The sequence below is a fragment of the Peromyscus maniculatus genome, chromosome X (assembly GCF_049852395.1).
Source record: "Peromyscus maniculatus bairdii isolate BWxNUB_F1_BW_parent chromosome X, HU_Pman_BW_mat_3.1, whole genome shotgun sequence".
In the NCBI taxonomy this organism is placed as follows: Eukaryota; Metazoa; Chordata; class Mammalia; order Rodentia; family Cricetidae; genus Peromyscus; species Peromyscus maniculatus.
Window position 1 is genome coordinate 122,039,894 of NC_134875.1, and position 25,739 is coordinate 122,065,632.

At 42.9% G+C, this 25,739-nt stretch overlaps 1 protein-coding gene across 4 annotated transcripts in view; it reads right to left on the reverse strand.

The window, feature by feature from the left end:
* Clcn4 (chloride voltage-gated channel 4) overlaps positions 1–23,707 on the reverse strand; it is a 72,117-nt gene extending 48,410 nt beyond the window's left edge. The window contains exons 1-2 of one of the 4 annotated variants that reach the window (XM_042269689.2): positions 23,509–23,707; positions 22,105–22,289 (exon numbers count right to left, since the gene is read on the reverse strand). Coding sequence is in view for 2 of the 4 variants with exons in the window: in XM_006994314.4 (XP_006994376.2) it covers positions 22,105–22,118 (14 nt within the window). In the remaining 2 variants the exon portion in view is untranslated. The remainder of the gene's footprint in view (positions 1–22,104; positions 22,290–23,508) is intronic. The other 3 variants (XM_006994314.4, XM_076562285.1, XM_006994313.4) reach the window with 3 other exon arrangements.
* Positions 23,708–25,739: the final 2,032 nt, after the last annotated feature.

Genomic DNA, 25,739 nt, shown 5'->3' on the forward strand with positions numbered 1-25,739 from the left:
CTTGTGAGAATAAGGCAAGACAACACTATTGATACAGCACTCACAAGCAGTTCTATGGGACTACATTTTTTGACTTTAAAACTCTATATGATGTACTTCACCCCTTTTGAAAAGAACTTGTGTGAGACGAAATAGGCCCTGATCTCTTCACTCTGAAGGGTACAGTTTAGAAAGACCCAAACAATGTAACAAATCTTCAAGTACATGGCTGATTTTGCTTCTACCCAGCTGTGGGATGATGGGAAAAGGCCTCCTGACTTCCATGGCCTTTAGTCTTCTCCTCCATAAAATGAGTCCTGTGAGGGTCATTTCAGATCTGGAATTCATTGACTGTGGTTTTTTGGTTTTGGTTTTTTTTTTTGTGTGTGTGTGTGTGTGTGTGTGTGTGTGTGTGTGTGTGTGTGTGTGCACGCGCGCGCGCGCGTGTGAGTGTGTTTTAAGATTTATTTATTATGTACAGTGTTGTGCCTGCATGTATGCCTGCACTCCAGAAGAGGGCACCAGATCTCATTCTAGATGGTTGTGAGCCACCAAATTGAACTCAGGACCTCTGAAAGAGCAGCAAGTGCTCTGAACTGCTGAGCCATCTCTCCAGCCCCTGACTCTGTGGTTCTAAAACTGAGTTTAGTGGCATTAACACATGCTATTAGTCATAAGGGGTTTAAAACTTGATCTTTCTCTGAGTACTGAGTCAGCCTTCAGGATACTCTACACTATATTCATCTTTCCAGGACAAAGCCAAATCTGTCTGGACTTAAGGATCCAGAATTTCCAGGTTCATCTCTGGAAGCATCATGCAAGCTCAAACACAAGGAAGTAGAGATACCAGAAGTGGTATTAGTGCCAGGCAGGTTAACAGCCCCAGGTGCTTCTCGTGATGCTTTTGAACATTTTCGTTTCCAGAAGCCAGAAAGTGAAGACTGGACAGGACTCAATAAATTGATAAGGCAACCTCTAAAGTTTCTGGGTCCGTCTTTGACCTTGAGGATCTAAGGCCAGCAGAAGACCACGGTGAGCAAGAAAACATGTCACTGACTTGCTCAGAGAAAGCAAGAAAACTATTATCTTGAATTACTGCTATGGTCTACCATGAATGGCAGGGAGGTGGTATGGGGGGAGGGGGCTGGGAGCAGCTCTATCCCAAATGGATTGGGTGAGGGAGGTAAAAGAAACTCTTGACCTCTGACTAGGAGCTCAAGAAAGTAGCTCAAGGAGCACAACTTTGGGTTGGGCAGACCTTTTTCTTCAGCCCCAGACAGCTAGGTTTAATATAATATCTGTCCTTTTACCTTCTGATACTACTATAAAGGACTAGGTAGAAAGCTTGCCTCGGGAAAGTGCTTGCCACACAAGCATGAGGACCTGAGTTAGATCCAAAGAATCCGTGCAGAGAGCAGAATGGGTAACACACACTTATGATCCCAGTACTGGGGAGGCAAAAAGTAGTTGTATCACTGTTATCATAACCATAAAAGTAATATGAGCTATATAGGTTATTGATAGTTGATCTCAAACTATGATGGCGTACATAGGACCAAGTGCCTTGTTTTTGTCTCCCATTAGCACTGGAATTTTACCAGAAAAAGACAGTTCTCACTAGAGATTGCTCAGGAGCTACAGACAGCAGGGCCTGAAATCATTTGAAGGCTTGCTCACTACCATCTGTGCCTGGCTTGGGAGAGTCAACAAGTGAGGACTAGAATAGCTAAGGCTCCACATGGCACCGCCATGTGGCCTCTCCAGTATGGCTGCACTGGGATTGGGTGGCAGGCCTTCTTACTTGGAGGCCCCAGGCTCTACAGTGTCTGTGTCCTGAGAGAGACCAGGCAGAAGCTATGTCATTTGACCTCACTTAGCCTCAGAAGTCCTCTTGTCACATACTGCCTATCGTGGCTGTTGCAAAAGCACACTCAAGGTCAAGTGGAAAGAAAGTAGATCACAATCCTGATGATGGGGGAGTGCTGAGTCTCTAGAAATCACCCAGAACCCAGAAATAGTGGTGTGGCCATTTTTGAAAAGTAGAACTGATCATTCACGTTACAAAAAGTTTTCACAAATGCAGAAAAATATCTAAAAGAAAATACTGATTATTGATGATCATCTTAGGCTGTAGGTCACTATAACATGTTGCTATAATTTTTCATAAGTATATCTTAAACAATCGGCTGGCTGGCACTGTAGTTCAGTGGTAGTGCACTTACTAGCATGCTAGATTCAAACATCAAATACTACTTTGTTTTTGAGACAGGATCTCATATAGTTCAAGCCAGCCTCCAACTTGCTATATAGCTGAAGATGACCTTGAACATTTTTGGTGTGGTAGATTTGAGATAGTGTTTCTCTGTGTATCCCTGGCTGTCCTGGAACTCACTCTGTAGACCAAGCTGGCCTCAAACTTACAGAGATCTGTCTGCCTCTGCCTGCAGAGTGCTGAGATTAAAGGCATGCACCAACAAACTTGAACTTTTTGTTTGTTTGTTTGTTTGTTTGTTTTTTCGAGACAGGGTTTCTTTGTGTAGTTTTGGTGCCTGTCCTGGATCTTGCTCTGTAGACCAGGCTGGCCTCGAACTCAGAGATCCACCTGGCTCTGCCTCCCGAGTGCTGGGACTAAAGGCATATGCCACCACTGGCCCACACCTGAACTTTTGATCCCCTACTTCCACCTTCCGATTGCTGCAGACGGCAGGTGTGCACTATCACTCCCAGTTTATATGGTGCTAGGGATGGAACCCAGGGCTTAGTGCTCGATAAAGAAGCGTTCTACCAACTGAGTTTCATCCCTAGCCCAAACTAATTCTTTAATACATATTTCCCGCTGTACTTTCAGATTTCATCCTGAAAGGTAGCACATCTAAGACCCTGGAGCGGTGCTGTCTGAGTTCCAACCTAGCTGCAACACTCCCTAGTGATATAATTATAGGCCAGTTTCTGAGCCCTACTTGGTCTCATTCTCCCCTGCTATGAAACTGAGATTGGAGCAGCACTTGCCTCAGGATATTGTTAAGATGACTGTGTGGAGTCTCTGGCTGACAACAGTACCACCCAAACCCAGGATCCATTTCAGCTTGAGGAGACTAGGGTGATCCTACGGTGCTTTTTTTAGAGAGCAGTTTTAATAGACTTAGCTGTCCCAGAACTCACTTTGTAGACCAGGCTGGCCTCAAACTCACAGAGGTCCACCTGCCTCTGCCTCCCGAGTGCTGTGATTAAAGGTGTGAGTAACCACACCCAGCTCCAATGGTGCTTTTAAAAAAAAAAAAAAAAAGATTTTATTTATTTATTTATTTATTATGTATACAGAAGATGGCATCAGATCTCATTACAAATGGTTGTGAGCCACCATGTGGTTGTTGGGAATTGAACTCAGGACCTCTGGAAGAGCAGTCAGTGCTCTTAACCTCTGAGCCATCTCTCCAGCCCCCAATGGTGCTTTTTATGGGGCCTCCTATGGTTGCCTTTTTCAAGGGTCAGTAAATTAGATCACTAAAATAGGAATCTATGCCAGAGATTTTAAATCTTTTTTCCTGAAAATACCATTAAAGTGTTTGCATTTATTAGACTAATTTCCTTCAAATCTGAGTTTCCTCAATTCAAAGTGGACAAACCACTGAGATATTTGCATGAATCCCCAGTCTAGCTATGTGACCTCCTCTGACCTGCCAAAACATGTGACACAGAGACTGAAAGTTAATGCCTAGTCTTTTTACCCTCTCATTGACAAGCAAACATTTATTCATTAATCAAAATGATTTGTCTGTGCCACAGCTAATGTTTAGGCCCTTGGGACTTTCCAGAATTTTCAGAGCTATCTTCACTGCCATTTGTATTTAACTAGTTAGTAATATGGAAAAGAAAATCCTAAAATACCTATTCTTTGGTGCCAGCAAAATTTAAATAGAGATAATCAGGGAGATTGTCTCAAACTCTTAATAGCCATTATTGTCTTTACCATCTAGAAGTGAGGACCAAGGAGTATGACACAGAAGAAGCTGATAACTATTTATAAAAAGATATCTACAACTGGGTCTAATGGCATACCTGGAATCTTAGGCATACCTGAAAGGCTAAGGCAGGAGGACTGCTGCAAGTTCACGGCCATCCTGGTCTGTATAGCAAGTTCCAGGATAACCAGAGCTTCAGAGAGAGGCCCTGTCTTAAAAGAGCTGGGAGGTAGAGAGACAGAGAGGAAAGGAAGAAGTGAGAGAGGATAAAATAAAGTAACAGAGAAGAAAAGAGACAAGATACATACAGGTAAGCAATGGGTCCTTATAGCAACCTGCAAGGAGCTAACTAACAGTCCTCCCTCAGGAGTGGCAATGAATAGCAGTAGCCAACTGAGAGTCTCACTGCTCTCCCTTCAGACTAAAGGAAATCAGAGGTCAGGGAAGTGGGAACCAAGCTAGATATAATCACAGGGAAAGCCCAAGGAAACTAGTTATTTTGCTATGACCTTTTAATTTGCCTTGTTTTTCTGAGAACTAGAATTCTAGTTGTCCCTTTTAACTGAATTCGAGATACAATCAGCCTGGACCCAAGTGACAAATCTAGATAACCTGGTGGGAGAGCCAATCCCTTGAGGTATCTGTGTTGATAAGGTGGCTGTCACTTTAAGAATTCTACATTCTACTACTCAGCAGAGAAAAACAATGACATCATGAGGTTTGCAGGCAAATGGATGGATCTAGAAAAAATCATCCTGAGTGAGGTAACCCAGACTCAGAAACACAAACATGGTATGTACTCACTCATAGGAGGACACTAGATGTGGAACAAAGATGACTGGACTGCTACTCACATCACCAGTGAGGCTACCTGTAAAACAGGACCCCAAGAAAGACACGGGGACCACCCAATGACAGAGAAATGGATGAGATCTACATGAACAGCCTGAACATGAGTGGGAGCAATGAACGGCGAGGGTCGAGGGAAAGAGAGCGGGAGATCCCACCTGGATCAAGAACAGAGAGGGAGAACAAGGAATAGGAGACCATGGTAAATGAAGACCACATGAGAAAAGGAAGAAACAAAGTGCTAAAGAGGCCCACAGAAATCCACAAAGATACCCCCACAAAAGATTGCTGGCAATGGCCGAGAGACAGCCAGGACTGACCTACTCTGGTGATGGGATGGCCAAACACCCTAATAGTTGGGCCAGAAACCCCATCCAAGGACTGTGGAATCTGGATGTAGAGATCCACGGCTAGGCCCCCGGGTGGAGTGCTGGGAGTCTATTTAACGAGAAAGAGGAGGGTTTATATGAGTGAGAATTGTTGAAACCAAGGTTGGATAAAGCACAGGGACAAATAGCCAAACGAATGGAAACACATGAACTATGAACCAAAGGCTGAGGGGCCCCCAACTGGATCAGGCCCTCTGAATAGGTGAGACAGTTGATTGGCTTGATCTGTTTGGGAGGCATCTAGGCAGTGGTACCAGGTCCTGGGCTCGCTGCATGAGATAGCTGTTTGAAACCTGGAGCTTATGCAGGGACGCTTGGCTCAGTCTGGAGGAGGGGACTGGACCTGCCTGGACTGAGTCTATCAGGTCGATCTCAGTTCTCGGGGGTGGCCTTGATCTGGAGGTGGTGGGAATGGGGGGGTGGGCTGGAGGGAAGGGGAGGGGGGCAGGAAGGGGGAGAACAAGGGAATCTGAGGTTGTTATGTAGAACTGTATAGTATTGTAAAATAAAATAAAATAATAATAATAATAATAATAATAATAAAAGAATTCTGCATTCTGACCCACATTGCGGAAGGGGCCATGGAGCAGTAAACTGTTTTAAGCATAGTTTATACATAATTCATCTATTATAAAATTGCAACTTATACTTGGGTACATTCCTAGACTTGTGCAATCACCAATACCATCCAGTCTCCCTTAGATGTAACTTCATAACCATTAGCAATCATTCCCTCTTTAGTCCTCCAGCAACCCCGATCTATTTTTCTATTTATGAATTTGCCTATTCTATAATATTTCACCTAAATGGAATCATCTGCTATGTGGCCTTTTGTGGCTATCCCCTTTCACTTAGCACAATATCTTTAAGAGCCATATATTAGCACTTCATTCCTTTGTATTGCTGAATGATACTCCATTGTGGCACAATATCACATTTGGTTGCTCTATATTCTCCTGAAAAAATATTTGGGTGGTTTCTACTTTTGGGATGCTATGAATAATGCTATTTTAAACATGGTGTAAAGTGTTCGTATTCAAGTTTTCATGTCTCTTGCATATATGCTTCAGCGTGAAGCTGTTCGGACAAAGGGAAACTCGGCAATGGTATTTGCTCCGCCCATGACCTCCGGCCATCGGCCTGAAGGAGTGAGTCTTCTTAGCTTCGTAAGTGAGCTCTGGAAACTACAGGAGAGAGTTGGCCCAGCGGTTAAAGGTAGTGGCTGAACTTCCCAACCCCCCGGGTTCGAGACTCGAGCCTGTATGATAGCACCTATCAGTTCACTGCCATTAGCCGGCCCCTCTCTCCTCTTTTTAGGCCTATAGCGCTGGGCGGAGCAAATACCACTACGGAACTCTGTATTTAATCTTTTGAAATCCTTTCTTCACTCGTTCCACCTTTTTCTTTTCTTTCTTTTCAGTTTTGGTAGATAGATCCGGGGTCTCATGCATACTAAGCAAGTGCTTTACCACTAACCTACACCACAAGTCACTTGAAATCACTTCCTTTTGAAGTTAATATCTATCTACAAAAATCAGAGCTGTGAAGACAGCTTAGTCAGTAAAGCGCTTGCTGTGCACAAATGAGGTCTTGAATTCAACCCCCAGCACCCATGTTAAGAAAGAAAAAAGCAGAATGCAGCAATATACTTGTAATCCCAGCACTGAGGAGGCAAACACAGGAGGATCCCTGGGAATCACTGTCCAGACAGTCTAGCTGAATTTGTGAGCTCAAGGTTCAGTGAGAGACCATGTCTCAAAAACTAATTTGGATATACCTAGGCTCTAGAAGCTTCTCATTTCACCCCTAGTCCTTAAGCACTGCTATGATAAGCCTACACCATATGCTACCACTACTTCGAACTTTTTATTAATCTTTTGTTTCCAGTTTCTTGCATTCTAAATCATGCTATAAGGTCTATCTACATTGTTGAACATAATTACTGTGTGTTCAACCTCTCTGCCTTGTAACTGGGGAGGTGGGAGGCAACGCTTTCTTTCTAGGGTCAGAGTATAAATGTTTAAAACTTTGTGAGCCATGTGGTTGATGTTAGGTTTTTATGTCTCTATGTTGTCATTCAAAAGCAGCAAAAGACCAGACATGCATTCACAGCTGTGGCTCTGGTTCAATAAAACTGTTTATGAACACCAAAATTCAAATTTCACATAATCTTCATGTGTTACAAAATACTTGGGGCTGTCAACAATATAAAAACAAAAAAACCATTTGACTTCAACAATATAACTGTCTCAGCTCAGAGGAAGTCGCACAAAAGCAGGTAGCAAGCTGGGTTTGGCCCATGAAACAATGTATTTTTCCAGTTCCTACTCTGTTATTTGACTGTAGAACTAAGTTCCAATGTATTGCTCCATTCCACTAGGGACAGGTTTTTGTTGTGATCCACTGGGGCTAGTTCAAAGTTAAGCAGCCAGTTGTGCCTCATAGAGTTATTTAAAGGACAAAAGGAGGTTCAGAAATACCAATAAAGAACATTACTGCCGGGCAGTGGTGGCGCACGCTTTTAATCCCAGCACTCAGGAGGCAGAGGCAGGCGGATCTTTGTGAGTTTGAGGCCAGCCTGGTCTACAGAGCGAGATCCAGGAAAGGCGCAAAGCTACACAGAGAAACCCTGTCTTGAAAAACCAAAAAAAAAAAAAAAAGAACATTACTAACATTTTGACCTTGACATTTTGAGATGATAAAAGGCAGTTCCTAATACACACATATTCACACACACACCCTACCCCCACACACACTCTAAGGTTTCTATGAGATTCTCCAACCAGAAGGATTTCCCCCAACTAATTAATTCTTCCAGTTTCTTGTTGCTTTGGTTCATGAATAAAATATAATGGCTGCATTTCTCTAATAAAGTATTCAAGGACAGTATTAGAGGTCACCTCTAGTGAATAACATAAGACTCAATAGGAATTCTAGAAGTGTACAGCTGGAGGAGAGGACCTGAGAATAGCATGCTCAGAGACAGGCCTAGGTCAGGTGGCATCTAAAAATAAGCATCATTCCCCTACAGGGAAAAAAACCTTCATTTCTTACAGATTTTCTAGCCAATTCCAAATGACTAATCCACAAACAGCCTTTTAAAGGTCTTTTCCTTGTAATCTACATGGGTTACATAAAGTGCTCAACTCAGGAATTGGTACAGGCTCACACACAGTGTCATCACATATGACCACCAGAGGGAGCCTCTCAGGATCTCCTGGTTAAGCCAGCAATTGCTCCAGCAACCAACTCAACCCAGCCTCATTGGAGCTTCTCTGCTGGGCCTGTAGGTTGCCAGAAGTCCCAAACTGAAGAACCCATGATACCAACCGAGCACTGAGGAACAGGCACTGCTCTAAAACTTATGACAGTTTCTCTGTTCCCTTCAGTAGCTTCTCTTCTAATCTGCTCCGACTCACGCACATCCCTAAACATGCTTGCAGTAGATGACTTTTAAACACAAAAGGGTGAGCCAAACAATTCAGACACATCAGAATACACATGATGTGATTCTATATATGGAATATTCAAAAACAGGCAGAAATAGGCTATAATTCACAAGAATGAACAATTCAACGGTAATTCTACAGAGAAAAGCAAAGACACAAACAACAAAAGTCACAAGACTGGTTTAGTGATGGATGAGGGCAATATGTTGTGTCCTGACCAGGGTGGCTGGGGGTTTCAGGGAATTGCTCTTAGACATGGCAGTCAGATAGAGGGGCATCATCAGCCCACTGGCTTTGGATAGCCAGGCCACTTTCTCATTCTCCACTTGGTTCTCTGGTGAAAGGAGTATTGGGAGCTCGCACTGAATAATGATGCCCCAGGTTGCCTTTCCTCACAAAATGTTCAAACACTGCCATCCAGTACAAAGTAACCTCTAGCATCACATTGCCCAAGAGAGAACCGTGCTCCTTTTTTTGTTTACTTCGTCTGTTTTCTGTTGTTCTATACCTTAGACTGCCTAAAACTTAAAACAGTCCTACTGTTTCAGTATCTTGAATGTAGATATTACAGACATTCACCACCATTAAGCACTTAATGTTCCTAACCTGCCTGAGTGGATAGAGGCAAAAATAAATTTGCCACAAATATTTTAAGGCAGTAGAAAATATTGCTCTAGCGATCTACTCATACTGCTTAGAACTGAAAGATTAAAAATGGAAGTTTAAAAACAGTGAAGAGCCAGCTATGGTCATGAATGTATGTAATTCTAGCAGTCTATGATACTAGGACCCAGGAGAGGGCCCCAGTTTGCTTTCTTTCGCTGTGATAAAGTTGCCCAGGATGGTACTGCCCAGAATGGGCTGGGCTCTCCCACATCAATCACTAATCAAGAAAATGCCCCCATAGACTTGCCTACAGGCCAATTAGATGGATGAAATTTCGTCTTCCCATATGACCCTGGCCTATGTCAAGTTGACAAAAGAAACTAACCAGAACAGGGAGAGAGAGGAGAGTCAGGATTTCAGTGTCCTCCCATACTATATAGCAGGTTTTAGCTTTAACTAGGATATATGAGACTCAGTCTCAAGGAAAAAAAAATGAACAAAAGAAAAAAAACATAACAGAGCAACCAGGATTTTATTTTCCACCTACATTTCTGTCTCTCTATCTCTGTATGTCTGTCTCTCTGTTTCTGTGTCTCTGTCTCTGCCTCTCTCTCCCCCATCTCTCTCTCTCTCTCTGCCTCTCTCTCCTCTCTCTCTCTCTCTCTCTCTCTCTCTCTCTCTCTCTCTCTCTCTCTCTCTCTCACACACACACACACACACACAAGATGCAGAGCTAGGTACATGAGGCTCTCCCCATACCTCTGTCCTTAACTTTTACCAGGCATTATTGCCACATTCCAAAGAACTTATAGCCAAGTCTGGACCTTGACCAGTTTCGCCAATGGTTGCAACACTGCTATGTGACCACATACATGTGAACTGCCTTGTACATGTGTCTCTGTTGTTCTTATCCAATTTCTAGAATAACAACTATATCTGATGTACCCTGCCCACATCACTCAAAACTTTGTAGTAAGCTCCAACTGATTTCTAGTAGCATCTCTAACTCTAACTTTGCTGTGGAAGCCAGGGATGGTGGTTCTGTTCATGTGACATATTTGAAATGTATGGTTGGGAGCCAATGTTAGCAATGACTCTCAGAACTGGTGTACAAATACCCCTACTCCCTTGCCCCTCCAGATAATTTAAGCACTAACCACAATCTGGCAGCTCCTTAAACCAACCATGAGACCAACCCCTAATGTTTTCAGGCAAATGGTGGAGGAGTGTGAGAATTCAACAGGGAAACTGGTTTTTAAACCCATTCAAGGGGCTAGAGAGTGGATCAGCATGTTTGAGACCCTAGGTTCCATCTACAGCACTGTACAATTATTATATAAAGTATCTCAGGAACTTTATCTGAAATCACTTTTAATATCATAACTAGAACATTAATTGTAGAAAATCTTATTCTAAATGAAACAAGAAGCTCAATGCATCTCAAAATAAAAAGAACCACCCAGGCACATCACAATCAAATTGCCAAAACTAGTGAAAACCAGGATCTTTCTCTCTATATGTTTTACATATTTATTTTTATTTTATGTGTATGAATGAGTATCCAACCTGAATGTATGTCTGTGTACCACATATGTGCAGTTCTCTCAGAGTCCAGAAGAAGGTGCTCAATCTTTGAGACTGTAGTTACAGGAAATTATGAGTTGCCATATCAGTGCTGGGAGTTGAACCTGGGTCCTCTAGAAGAACAGCCAGTGCTCTTAACCAATGAGCCATCTCTATAACCCCAAACCAAGGTCTCTTAAAAGCAATGAGAGAGAAAAGATACACAGACAATAAACTGCCATGAGGGCAGATAAAGTACATACACAAAAGCCTTTATAGTTAATCAACAGAGGGGCCTATATATCAGACATAAGGGAAGATCCATCTTAGAAGGTGGGTTCCTCAGCAATGGAAGCTCATCCCTTCATCTTGCTGCCTGTGGGAATCCCCAGCCATTTCAAATTCATTTGAGTTAATGCCATCTTACTTTTAAAAGTTACTGTTGGGGTGGAGGTTGGAGAGATGGCTCAGAGGTTAAGAGCATTGACTGCTCTTCCAGAGGTCCTGAGTTCAATTCCCAACAACCACATGGTTACTCGCAACCATCTGTAATGAGATCTGGCGCCCTCTCCTGGCATGCAGGCAAACATGCAAAAAAAATAATAAATCTTAAAAAAAAACTTACCCAAGGATAAATTTTTCTTTAAAAGTTACTGTTGGGATAGTGAGACAGCTCAATAGGTAAAACATTTACCACCAATAACTTGATTTTGATCCCCAGTAGCCACGTGGTAAATGGAAAGAACCAACTCTCAATTGACTGACCTCCGATAAAGCATCATGCATGCATGAGCATAGATACATACCCAAATACACACATACACATGTAAATAAATAAATTTTTCGAAAGTGTTGGTCAGTGCCTGAGGATGTAGCTCAGTTCACAGAGTGTTTGCCTAGTATGCAAGAGGCCCTGGGTTTGAATCCCACCAGGAGTAGTAGCCTATACTGTTAATCCCCTATGTGGGAGGGTAGAGGCAGGAAGATCAGAAATTCAAGGTCATCCTCAGCAAAATGAGTTTGAGGCCGGCCTGGGATACATGAGACCCTGTCTGAAAATCTTTTAAAATTAGCTTTAAAAAAATATACTGTCAAATGAACCCTAGGGACAAAATTGTGTCAGTTAATAGATGATGGGACATTTGATGGAACTGAAGACAAGGTCATTGGAGTTGTGGAGGTCTCTGGAGTTCAATAGTCAGAGGCAAAAGATGACCAGCAATTCTTGAAAGCACAGTATCCAGCTATTGGCTGGAGTTCGTATAAATTTGAGACCAGAGCTTTCCTTACAGGAAGGAAAGTTTAACCAGACTTGAAGCTACAAAAGATGGGTGTAAGGGAGGCTTGGGTCTAATGATCACCCAACAACAACAAGAAGGATGGCAGAGAGAATGCTGTCGTGTAGGCGCACCTCTCCTGGGGTTGAGTTGGAATTTGGCTGAAATAAGGCCATCCAGTGGCCTGCTTTGCAGATCCCCTGGGACCTGCTCTGGCTTTCGCTAGGGAACCTGCACATACATCTCAGGGTGGCCACTAAGGTCTATACTTACGCTGACTTAGCAGTTCTTCCAGGGCTCTGTGGCCTGGTTGTGTTTGCTTACTTCTCAGGTCTTAGTTCCTGGTCTGGGTTGATTTGGCTAAATGTGATACTTACTATTTTTCCTCCAGAGGAAGCCTGCGAGGTGCTTGTTGGCTTAAAAAAAAAAACTTTGTGGTCAGTATATAGGAGGAGCCACCACAGTGAGCTATTTTTCCACACAGCTTAGTCAGACCTTTCACCAACCCTGTTTCCCCCGAAACATGTGAAAGGACTAAAACTTCCCCCACCACCCCAGCCACATCAGCCTTGTTCTCTTTGCTGTGGCCAGTATGAGGACACAGGAGGGACACATCAAAGCTGTGTTTGATGCCCCCCTGCATGTAAGCTTGACAAAGTCACTAGTCATTGGTGGCATTTCACTTTTATTAATCTATGAGTGGGACTATCACAGGGAGGCAGAAAACAGATTGTAGAGAAAAACTTGCCAGAAAAAAAAATGGTCAGCAGAAGGCTAATGTGAGGAATGCCAGGACAGGGAGAGACACAGGGCACAACTTCCCTCAAGCACTGTTTGGCACTGTTATGGTTGAATTGTATCCACCTCCAAATTCCTGTGTCGAAGTCCCAGCCATCAGTATTTCAGAGAGTGACCATATTTGGAGACAAAGTCTTTAAAGAAGTAATTAAGTTGAAATAAAGTCATTAGGATGGAACCCCTAATCCAACAAGATCAGTGTCGTTATAAGACATAATTTGGGCACAGAAACACAACCATAAGAAGACAAGCCAGGGAGAGAGACCTACAAGAGTCTTTTTCCTCACAGCCCTCAGAAGGAAACAACCCCACCCACAACTTAATCTCAGACTATGAGCAATTTGCTGTTACTGAACAACCTGGTATATGATCCTTTGTCACAGCAGCCCAAACAATGAATATAGTAATAACCAGGTTTTTGTGTGGATGTGTCTGCCTTTGCCCACCTGAGAAATGAGAGAATAACCCAAGTGTCTTTAGTAAAATACTTCCACATGGAGAAACATGGCTTCCAACAAACCACTCAGTGTAACCAGGGAGCATCAGGGTCCAAAAATGATCATTGCCTGTTGGGCATGGCAAAAGGCCTTGGGGCCTGGGCTCTATGCAACCTGCTTCTCGTGGTGTGTGAGAATTATGTTCTTTCCTGCCTCAGTTTATTTATCTGAACAAGGGCCCATGGTAACAGTTCTTGATTCATAGAGTGCCAGGAGCCCTATGAGTTTAATGCATATAAAGTGCTTGAAGATGCACTAGGAGCCATATACTCATTATTGTTGCTGTTATTATTATTATTTTGAGCCTTTTCTTTTTGTTGTTATTGGGAAGTGTCTGTGGGGAAATTCTAAGTAGCTGGTTCTTGGCAATAGCAACACAGAGATCTCACAGCCCCATCCCCCTCTTGGGTGAGGGTGGAGAACACTGGGTTGATTGTGTCACTAGAGGCCATATGAGGTTGGCCTGGTCTCCTTTCCAACACACAGGCTAGGTTTCAAAATGGGACAAATAGCTGTGTGGGCCTGGGGCTGTAGGAAGCCTGCCATGCCACACAGCAGCCTGCTCAGTCCTGTAAGGCAGCCTGGGATAGCAGGGTACAGAGAGCACTGGTGGGCAGGGAAGAAGTCAGAGGAGGCAATAGGAAGTGATCTTCCCTGAGCTCTGTGTGCTACAGGTTTGTAATTTGTTAACACTTTGACACAGGGCCCCTTTAGTTCTCCTACGTCTCTATGCATTCCTTTGTTCCCAGCCTCCCTCTGTTTGAGACTGTCTCCTCTTTGGTCCTGTGGCTCTCAGGCACTAAATGGCTAATGGGGAGCTCTTGTCACTGTCACCAGCCTGGTGTTTAGAGGGCCAGCAGCAGAGATGATTGCATCACTGCCCCCTCACCATCCCAAAGTCGTCTACAATTTTTACATCCAGCAGACACCTGGTAATGACTGGAAATGTTTTATTTTTTTTTATTTTTTGTCTTTTTTTTTTTTTAGAGCTGAGGACCGAACCCAGGGCCTTGCGCTTGCCAGGCAAGCGCTCTACCACTGAGCTAAATCCCCAACCCCTGGAAATATTTTAGAGTGTCCCAACTAGAGGGGTTGCTATGTAGATGCAGGTGAGGGGAACTGTTAAACATCCTACACTACCACCACCATAAAGAACCTTGCAGCCCCAACAGGGTGTGATGGTATATGACTGTAATACCAGCATTTGGAAGATTGAGGCAGGAACACTGTAAATTTGAAGCCAGCCTGGGCTACAAGTCTGAGAGCCTGTCTCTAAAACAACAGAAACAAAACAATCACACAGCCTCAAATATACATAGTATCAAGTTGAGAAACTAGCCTAGACACACAACAGAGATGCAAGGAATAGTTGATGGATTAAAATGTTATTAAAGAGATTGGAGGAACGGCTTGGTGAGTAAAAGCATAGGCCACGTATATGTGAGGACCTGAGTTGGAATTGCCAAACACACATACAAGCCAGATACAAAAGCCGGGTAGTGGTGGTGTATGCCTTTAATTTCAGCACTTGGGAGGCAGAGATAGGCAGGTCTATGTGAGCTTGAGGTCAGCTTGGTCTACCGAGTAAGTTCCAGGACAGCCAGGGCTACACGGAGAAACCCTGTTTTGAAAAACTAAAAAAAAAAAGCCAGATACACAGCATGAACATCTGTGATGCACGCATCTATAATCCCAGCACTCCTGGAGATGGAGACAGGAGAATCCCTAGAAGCCTGTAGACCAGCTAGCCTTGTATATGCAGTAGAAAAAGAACAAAGACCCTGTCTCAAACAGGGTGGAAGATGAGGCCCCACATCAAAGGTTGTCCTCTGACCTCTATGCATATACCCACATTCACACATATGAATATACTTTTGTGTGTGCACGCACACCTACACATGTAGGTGTGCATGCATACACACTCAAAAATAAACTAGTGTTGTTAAGGTGTTGAGCAGAGGAGTGAATGGATAATGAGGTTCATGTCTTATGGAAATGCTTTTGCCATATTAATGTTACTGGTCTTTTCTAAGGGCATTAATGCCTTTGGGTCTTTTAAGGATTTGTTTTATTTTTTTAAATTATATGTATGGGTATGTGTCCATATGGTGGCATGTGCACTTGAGTGAAGGTGCTCACCAAGGCCAGAAGTGGGCATTGGCTCTCTTAGAAATGGAGTTACAGGTCGTTGTGAGTTGCCTGGTGTGGGTGGAGGAAGCTGACCTTGGGTCCTCTGAAAGAGCATTGCTAGTTCTTAATCATTAAGCCATCTCTGTAGCCAACTGCCACACTTTTTTGTTGTTTTGAGGCAATGTCAAACTATACAGATTAAGCTGGCCTGGAACTCATTATGTAGCCCAAGGTAGCCTCAAACTGTCAATACTCTTGCCACAGCCTCCAAAATGCACCACCACACTTCGCACATAACTTTGGCTTGCACTGAACCACTGTTTAAGAAGCACCTTCTTCAAGCTCACAGCACTGAAGAAGACAGACTGGAAAAAAATAAAGATATCTCAATTGTTCATACTTAGCTCTATCAAAACTGGCTGCTTGATCTTAGACCAGTCATTCAGCTTCTCTGGACATCTACTCCTCAGAAGTAAATTACAAAAATTGTTTTGATTTTGAAGTTTACTCAACATCTAAACACTGTAGTTTCATCTCAGGGGATTGCTTCCTCTTTAGAGATTTTCTAGTTATATAAAACCATTATCATTGATTAAAAAAGAGTGCCTAATCCACATGTCTATCAATCATCATTGGTGTGGTAAATTCCTGTACTGACCTTGAGATAGGAATGTACTATGAATGTGCGCATATAAATTTTTTTTTTTTTTTTTTTTTTTTTTTTTTTTTTTTTTTTTTGGTTTTTCGAGACAGGGTTTCTCTGTGTAGCTTTGCGCCTTTCCTGGAGCTCACTTGGTAGCCCAGGCTGGCCTCGAACTCACAGAGATCCGCCTGGCTCTGCCTCCCGAGTGCTGGGATTAAAGGCGTGCGCCACCAACGCCCGGCGCGCATATAAATTAATCCTCTAACAATAGCTGGAGAAACAGAGTTGTCAGGTACTCAGGTGCTCTAATTTTATCTTTTTTTTTTTTTTTTTTTTTTGAGACAAAGTCTCACTCTGTAGCCCGGGCTACTCTGGAATTCACTTCATGTTGGCCTCAAACTCTTCACAATCCTCTGCATCAGCCTCCTTAGTACATGAGGCACCATACCTGGCTTCCCCAATTTTATTTCTTATGGTGCTATTTACAAGAACACAGATTGAGTCACTGCTATAACAGGGATGAATTTCTAAGGCATTCAGAGCAAAGGAGCTAGATGTGAAAGTGTATTTTATGATTCCATTTATGTGAAATTCAAGAATAGGCAAACCTGTGCTAATAGGAACCAAAATGGTAGTGACCTCCTTGGAAGGTCTAGCAATGTTCAATGTACAGATATACCAAAATTAATGGAAGCAATCTTCCTGAATCTGACTTTGTGTATATTCATTTTTTAATTTTTTTTGGATTTACTTATTTTATGTGTACGTGGTTTTGCTTGCATATATATGTATGTGTGTGTATGCACGTATGTATACTACATGTGATATGTACGTATGTATACTGCATGTGCTATACTACATGTGATATGTACGTATGTATACTACATGTGCTATACTACATGTGATATGTACGTATGTATACTACATGTGATCCATCCTGCTGCTTATAAAGGTCAAAAGAGTGTGAAATCTGCTGGAACTGGAGTTACAGGCAGTTCAAACTGGCATATGGGTACTGGGAAGCAAACCCAGGTCCCATGCAAGAACAAGTACTCTTAACTACTGAGCCATATCTCCAGCCCCAATTTTGTACATACTGTATGTCAAGACAGGGGAGAAAAGAGGCAAGTGATGACATACTATATAGATGGGTGTGTCTGCACAAGCATTTTCTGAAATAGTATATAACCAGATTATCTATAGGTTAGGGAGTAGGGAGTACTAGAATGTAAGGGAATAAAATGGTCTTTATGTAACCTTGAAATTGTCATCATGTCCATAAATGCCTATTTCATCAAAAATAAGGTATTATTTTTCATTAATATATAATTAACATCATGATCTATAAAAGAAGCTCACCCCTGCATATGAGAAAGAAAATGTCTGTTGGGTTGCTTCTGAAAACATAGTTAAGCAAAAGACTGATAGTAAGACTTTCCCACATCCAGCACACCCACTGGATGAGCAGGGAGGGGCCATGCTACAAGGCACTGAAAATAATAGTTAGGAGAATAATTCTCTGTCTTCTACTTAAACATATATTAAAGAGATCTCAAAAGAGTACCAAAAATAGCCGGGCGGTGGTGGCGCACGCCTTTAATCCCAGCACTCGGGAGGCAGAGCCAGGCGGATCTCTGTGAGTTCGAGGCCAGCCTGGGCTACCAAGTGAGTTCCAGGAAAAGGCGCAAAGCTTCGCAGAGAAACCCTGTCTCGAAAAACCAAAAAAAAAAAAAAAAAAAAAGTACCAAAAATAAAAAAAAAAGTAAATTGCTTTTATCATGGCGTTTTACCTCTTCAACCGGAGTACTTCAACAAGAATCTCCAAAACATATGCATGAGTTATCCATTGCTGTGTAACAAATTACCCAAAACACAGTCATAGGAAATAAGCATGTCTTATCTCACTGAGTGTCCTAGTTTCCTTTCCTGTTGCTGTGACACAATACCCTAAAAAAGCAATTTCAAGGGAGAAGGGGTTTATCTGGTATACAATTCCACATGACAGTCCATCATTGCAGATAAGTTAAAGCAGTGAGAACTTAAAGCAGCTAATTACATTAACAGTCAAGGGCAGGGAGAGAATAAATGCATGAATATTTATTGCTCAGCTAACTTTCTATACCATTATACAGTTTAGGAGCCAAACTCTGGGAATGGTGGTGCCCACAATGGGCTATGTCTTCCCACACCAATTAATGCAATCAAAACAAATCTCCTGGGCTAGAGAGATGGCTCAGAGGTTAAGAGCACTGACTGCTGTTCTTCCAGAGGTTCTGAGTTCAATTCCCAGCAACCACATGGTGGCTCACAACCATCTGTAATGAGGTCTGGTACCCTCTTCTGGCCTGCAGTCATACATGCTGTATACATAATAAATAAATAAATATTTTTTAAAAATTAAAAAAAAAATCTCCCCCACATGCCTACTGGTCAACCCAATCTAGACAATTCATCACTGAGACTCTTTCCAGGTGATATTGTGTCACATTAACAATTAAAACTAATGATCACGGTGTTTGGGACACAAATCTGAGTGTACCTAAGCTAAGTCCCTAGGTCCCAGGCCTCTCAGAAGACTGCCACAACCTCAAGCCTCAGCTGGGGCCAAGAGATCTGTTGCCAAGTGCACCCATGCCACAACTGGTTTTGGCTTCCAACACAAGGCAGGAATGCTCAGCATCTCGCCCCTGTGCTGGAGTGACTCAAGAGAGAGAACACATAACCAAGACTGAAGTCTTGGTTCTTTATACCCTAGTTTTAGAAGTGCCACATCTTTGTCCCAGCCATTTTATATCCATGTGAGTCACTAGGTGTGGCCCAACTGCCAAGGGAGAGGATTATGCAAGATTGTACCCAGTAAGAGGATAAGTCTCAGATTCATTTTACCAAATTGGCACTAGTCTCCTTGGATCATGTGATAGCCAGACACATAACCCTTCAAGTGTCCCCCCAGGTGTCTACTGCATGTTTGTTCAGTCTGGGATCCAATCAAGGGCCACAAATTTTATTAGGTTCTTTGATCTCTGAGGTATCATTTGATGAAGAATACCCTCATGTCCTCATTCTAATTTGCTTTTATGATACTGAATTATGAAGAAGCAAGGCCAGATAGCTGAGAGTGAAGGCCAAGCCTTCTGAGGTAACAAGAGTTGTTACCTCTCTGGCTGCAAGAAGAGCTACCCGGACTCAGGGGAAAGAAGCCCAAGCAGAAAGCCACCTGAGGAGTAGATATGGCCAGCTGCTATCGTCCTAGAATTCAGCAGCAGCCTGTTTCACTAAAAGCAAACCATTTCCTAAGGATGAGGCCAAGAGAGGAGGGGCAGACAGACATGAGCTGATGACAAAAGAATTGGAATGGGTACATCCCAAATCCTCAGGCACAGGAGACAAGGAAATATTTTCAGATTCTTCAAACCCTTAGTAAACATGTTTCCCACCTTGCAACAGCACCAGGACCACAGTTTCATGTCTCTTGGAATGTTTCTATCTTCCATTAGTCTGATCATTTCTAAACATGAAGAAGGAGGAATAGAAAGTACTAGTTGGCCCCATCTTACATATCTTGCATCTACGCTAAGATGAGAAGTAATGTAGCCAAATGTCTACCCTCATAAGTGTGAAGACACATAGTCCTATCCTAAATCTTGAGGCCTGCATGCATGGCTTCCTTGAGATACCTGCCAGATTGCTGGTTCAGCAGGTAGTCATGTTGGCCTCCTCATAGCTGTGGGGACCCTACTGCCATCCTTACTTCACCATACCTGGCCCCAGAACAAAGCATCTCACTCCATCCTTCAGATACCTCCAGTGCAGCTTGTCATTCTCACCCTTGCAGAAGAGAAAAATGGCATCTTCACTGGACACTTTTCACCCAGATTGAGACTTATTATGTATACAGGTTTGCTGGGAAGATGTCAGCATATGATGGGCTAATGCCTGTTTCTTTGTCCCCAACACTCACTTTTGAGTCAGTCCAGCCCCCAACTACAAATGCCATGCAAGCATCCCTCTCCTCTTCCCTCAGAAACTGCAAATGATAATCTTCAATAAAGAAAGCCTTCACATTTATAATTCACGTATACCCAATATGACGATTTCAGAACAAGGGCTCCACATCAAACAAATCATAAAAAAAAATTCTGGAATGTAAGAGCTGGAAAAACATTTAAAGTACATCTATGGGCTGGGACTATGGCTCAGTGGTACAGTGCTTACCTAACAGACAATACACAACCCTAGATTCCACCCCCAATACCAGGGTGGCAAAAAGAATAAAGGTATCATCTAAATCAGTAACTCTTAACCAGGGCCAATGTAATCCTTAAGCAGGTGGCAATGTCTGGTGACATTTTGGGTTGTCACAACAGAAGGAAGAGCTTCATACTGGCATCAGTAGGTGGAGACCACAGACTAGGCTAAACATCCTACAGTGAATCGGATGCCCCTCATGGCCACCCTAAAGTTAAGAAACTGTAAATCAAATGACTTTGTTACTTTCAGAACGAGAAAGCTGAAGTCTGTAAAGATCACAGTGACTATTCCCAGGTTATATAGCTGCAAAATCAGAAGTAGATCCAAGTATCTATTTCACCTGCTTCCATCACTGCTTTGCTCTGTCAAGAGTTGGTTCGGGAGAAGAAAGGATGGGGACCTAAGGGTGCTTCGTTTTTTGCTGTTAAAATTGGAATCCAGGGTCTCTCAAATATAAAGCACATGACCTAACACTGAGCTACAATACTGACTAATCTTAATGCTTGCAGCCAACCTAAACCAAAGGAAGAAAATCACAATAAATAAATCACTGAATGAACGATACAACAACCCATCAGGATAGCCCAAAGTCTAAATAAAATGCCATCTTTAATTATCAGTTTGAATAGCATTGTTTCACCAAAGTTGCTGGTGGATGGATTTCTTCAGAGGGTAAGTTTCAGTGCAGTTGACTGATGCCTCAGCTTCTAGAGACATCAGGTTTTCAGAAAAGAATGTTAATTCTCCTCCCTAGGGTGCCCACACATTTCCTGGCCACAGACCAAAAGAAAAGGAATGTAAACAGGGTTGGTGGGAAAGAGGGCATTAAACCCCCCACCACGTGCACACACAAGCTGTCATGCTGGGACTGAAGTCACCTGACCCCTCCATCTCCCGCTGAGTCATCAAGCCCCTTCCTTCAGTGAGCTAATTATGCAGCAAAACAATTAAGAAGAGTGCCGGAAATTCTGAAGGTCTGGGTTATCTCCAACCCCCAGCTCTTGCTAAGTAGCATTTTGTTCTTAGAGATATAGCCATGTTTTACAGTGGCCCATTATCTTTGCAAACTATATTTTGTTGTATTTAATTGAATGCTGTTATTTTTAAATTTACTGAAAACACCTGCCTGAAAAAAACAATACGTTTAAACGCTGGTACCTTGCAAAATAATGCACACCTGGCCTGGATATTCCAGCTAAGAAGTTGCCATTCCCCAGCAAGTTTTTGCTTTGAATGAAATTAGGATCACTGCTGAGAAGCAACCTCTGTGAGAAGAATTAATAAAGATATTTTTTATTGAGCCAGCACGATGGCAGAAGGAAAATGGTTTATGGTTATCTTTTCAAAGCGGCTTGTGCTCTTGTTCTCTGTCCTTAGAATGCATGTGTTGTAGTCAGTACATATTTTTCTACCCCCTCCTTGCAAGAGGCTCTTATCTTTCTGTCTGGCCCCTGCCCACTTTCTGCAGGTGAACACACCAAGACCCAACTCACGCATGGACCTGCATCAGGCCACTCCCCATCTGATGCTTGCAACAGCAAAAGGAGCAGGAGGAAGCAGCTGTGGGCAGCACGCTCTGCAGCAGCCAAAGGCCCCACTTTCGGTTTTGGGGGCGCTGCCAGGGCAGCAGACCACCGACCCGGGCTCCACCTGGAGCGTCTCCACTGTTGGGAGCTCCATGAAGGGCATTCAGGCACCACGCACCCCTTACCTGCAATGCCGCATCTTGCAGCCTGGCGGTCCACCTGGACAGCATCCTAGAGCATCCTTTCTTCAGCACGTCTGCTGCGAGTGCTATGACGTCATCAGGAGGCGGACTCCACGCTGCCACGTGATGGCTTTGGAGTCCTTGGGCTGGGAGCAAGACCGGAGGTCCTAGGGTGGGGTGGGAAGACCCTGGATGTTCCAAAGAAGGCAGGTAACAGTCAAACTGACCTCCATTCAGAGTGTTTGTCTTGATGCTTGCCTATTGCTTGGCCTTGTTTGGAAAGTTAGGGGAAACAGTACACAGGAGCAATCGACATTATTACAGGTTCCAAGCATATAATAGGATTTCAAAAAAAAAAAAAAAGGTAACAATAAGGAGATTATTGTGGAATGGAACACAATCTGGTGTTCTACTTTATCAGATGCAGTAAAGAAATATATTTTATGAAAATCAAAAATGACACCTGAATATGCATGAACACACTGCATTTGAGGTTTGGTGTTCCAAACTATATGCCAAATATTACACTCCAGCAATTCTTGCTGAAATATTCTGCTAAGTGTACCGATAACTAATACTTTTAATTACTCTCAGTAGCTGCATTACATTAGTTTTATTTGCTAAGGGAAACAAAAACAGTGGCACTACACATTAATACTACTCACTGCAATATTTGATTATTTAAAATAAAACACTGAGAACACAACTGTATGTGTCTGTGTTTATTTTTCTTAACTCCTGGATAAGCCATTTCATCTCTCAAGCACGAATTTGGTGAAAACAACTCATTATTTCGGTTTGTCTAATTTTTCTGACATTCTGAAGAAGTGAGTCACTTTACTATTATAATGTACATTGTCGTTTTCATTCACGGTAAAACAGCCTTACTTTAAAGGCTTTTAGAATATTCTGTGATCAGTTCATAAATTGAAACTAGCACATTTAGAACTTAAAGCAGTTCATGTATAAAATCTTTGTTGTTTGCCAAACCACATAAATGTTGTGGGGATGTAAAAGGGCAATGGTGGAAGCTCTTTTCATTTGTACCCCAATTTCACAGGGATTGTTTTAAGTTTAAATCACAATTATAACTTGCCTTTTGCTCACTCTCTGAAAGACACGTTAAATAGATTGTTTTACAAGCAGGCTTGAGGTAAGTTGGCTGGCCACTTATTCCAACAGCTTTTATTTCCTTCTATATTTAAACCTGTCCCCTTTACCAACATTGCCTCCAGATTAACCACATTTCTGCTCACAAAGTCAAACTCTAACTTAGATTAAATACAGCCCTTGCCTCTGTCAGCAATCTATTCTTTTCAAGAGCATATTTTTGTAAATTGACAGTGGTGGTGTGGATTTCTAGGTCACTGCTCTCAGGTTTGTTTCCCAGAGTGACAAACAACTTACCTTTATAGCCGTGAGGTTCTCGATGCACAAAGCCAAATTGCTACTGCAACTCCTGGCTCCTTTGGGCTGAGGGTCTGAAGCACACGGAAACTAAAAAGTTCATTTCCCTGCCAGAGGCAAATGTTGATTTCAGCCTCAGGCTCACAGAGGGCCCAGGAGGCAGTCTGGCAGTATCACGTGTTCAGCTCAGCCACTCAGCCCAGCCCTGCCCTCCTGGCCACCTCTTGGCTCTGAAAGATACTTTGTAATGTGGTCCGGCCTTCCAACCTTGGTGAAAAAGTGTCTGGAGAGAACCGTGTTTCTGCAATACAGGACGCCCCAGCTCCAGTGGCTGGTGCTCCCTGGTCGTAGTTTCCCGGGGTGGGGGCGGGGGGTGGAGGACTGCAGCGCATATAACTCACCCTGCTGCCCACAGCTTTCCTTTGTGTTCAGCTTGGCTTAAATGACTGAATGCCTACACCTTCCTCATCTGGGGACATTTAAACAACAAAACAAAACAAAACAAAACAAAAAAAACAGGTTAGTTTCATCTTCTCTTTACCCAGGTGATTGCTCAATTGAAAGCAAACACCCCCCCACCAAACACACACACACACACACACACACACACACACACACACACACACACTGTACATACACACACCCTTTCTGTCTGTCTCTCTCTTACACACACATACACACTTTCTCTGTCTCTCTCTCTTAAACACACATACACACACACTTTCTGTTTGTCTCTCTCTTATACACACACACACACACACACACACACACACACACACACACACACACCAGACCTAAAATGGGGCCATGAAATTCCAACAGAATGAAATTATTCTTGTAATATCTTTTACCCTCAAATACCAAAAGAGAATAAAAGTTACTATGATGGTAGATGCTTAAGAAGAAAAAGACATTTGTACCAGGTTAAATGGAACACAATTAGGCTCCAAAACATTATGTACCAAGTGATTTATCTGTTGTTTGTGGGTATAATATAGTTGCAGTTAGTTACACACAAACTTTTATATATGAACATGGAAAATAATAAAGAATAATTCACCAAATTATCAAAATGTGGCAACTCACCGGCAAATAAGATTAAGAGTGTTTTAGTTCCCTCCTCCTCCTCCTCCTCCTCCTCCTCCTCCTCCTCCTCCTTCTTCCTATCCTTCCTCTTCTTTGCTATGCAATCTCATTTCTCCACAGTGACACAAAAGAAGTATGCAGAATACACACTTGTAGCTAATTTTTGATGCACAGTTCTTATTTGAAGAATCTCCAGTCCTAAGCACAAAGCTTGAAAGAAACAATCCCAGCCCTACTCTGGAGTTCTACCTGTCAGGCACTGGAATTGAGGGTCAATCATGGCATTTTCTCTTTCTTGTAACCATGCTTCTCATTTTTGGAGAGAGAAGGAGGGAGAGACAGAGAAAGAGAGAGAGAGAGTTGGTTGTCTCAAAAAGTTTCTTCAGATGGATGGGATAAGGTCTCCCTTGGGAATCCATAAAGCATGGCATATAAAGTTGGAGCAAGGCCGAGCTCCTCCCCCTGCTTCAAAGCTGAACAAGGCATGAACAAGACACCCCACCATAGGGAATGGGTTCCAAAGAGCCATCTGAATGGAGATGGAGGAGGAGTGGATGGGGGGAGGTAAGAGAGGAAGTGGGGGAAAACAGGAGAGGAGGGAGGGAAAACTGTGCTTGGTATGTAAAATAAAAGAAAGAAAAAAGTTTCTTCGGTGGCTGTGGAAGCACAATTAGGCTCTGATTTCTAGATCCCAATGTTATCTTCACATATTTGGAATTTCATAACATAGAATCTTTTCCACTTCCCCCCTCTTCATTATCTGCTATTTCCAGAAATGCCACACAAGATTTACAACACAATGTGATTGTTATTCAGTTTGGCATGCTTTGTTTTGCTTTGAAACAATCTCACTCTGCAGCTCAGGCTGCCTCTTGAGTGTTGTGAGCCACCTTGTACAACTAGAACACTAGTTCTTAGTGGTAATAACTTTTCTCCTTTTCCCCTGGGGACATTTTCACCTGCCCAGCCCAGGCACTATAGTGACTGGCAGTGTATTCCTGTCATCCAGTGGGTGGAGTTGAGAGATGCTAGGGAACAGGCCACAGTGTGCAGAACTGCTGCCCGTGACAGTGAATGATGTAGCCTCAAATATCAATAAGACTGAGGCTGAGGGCCTCTGGCTTAGAATGACTTATAAGGTATGA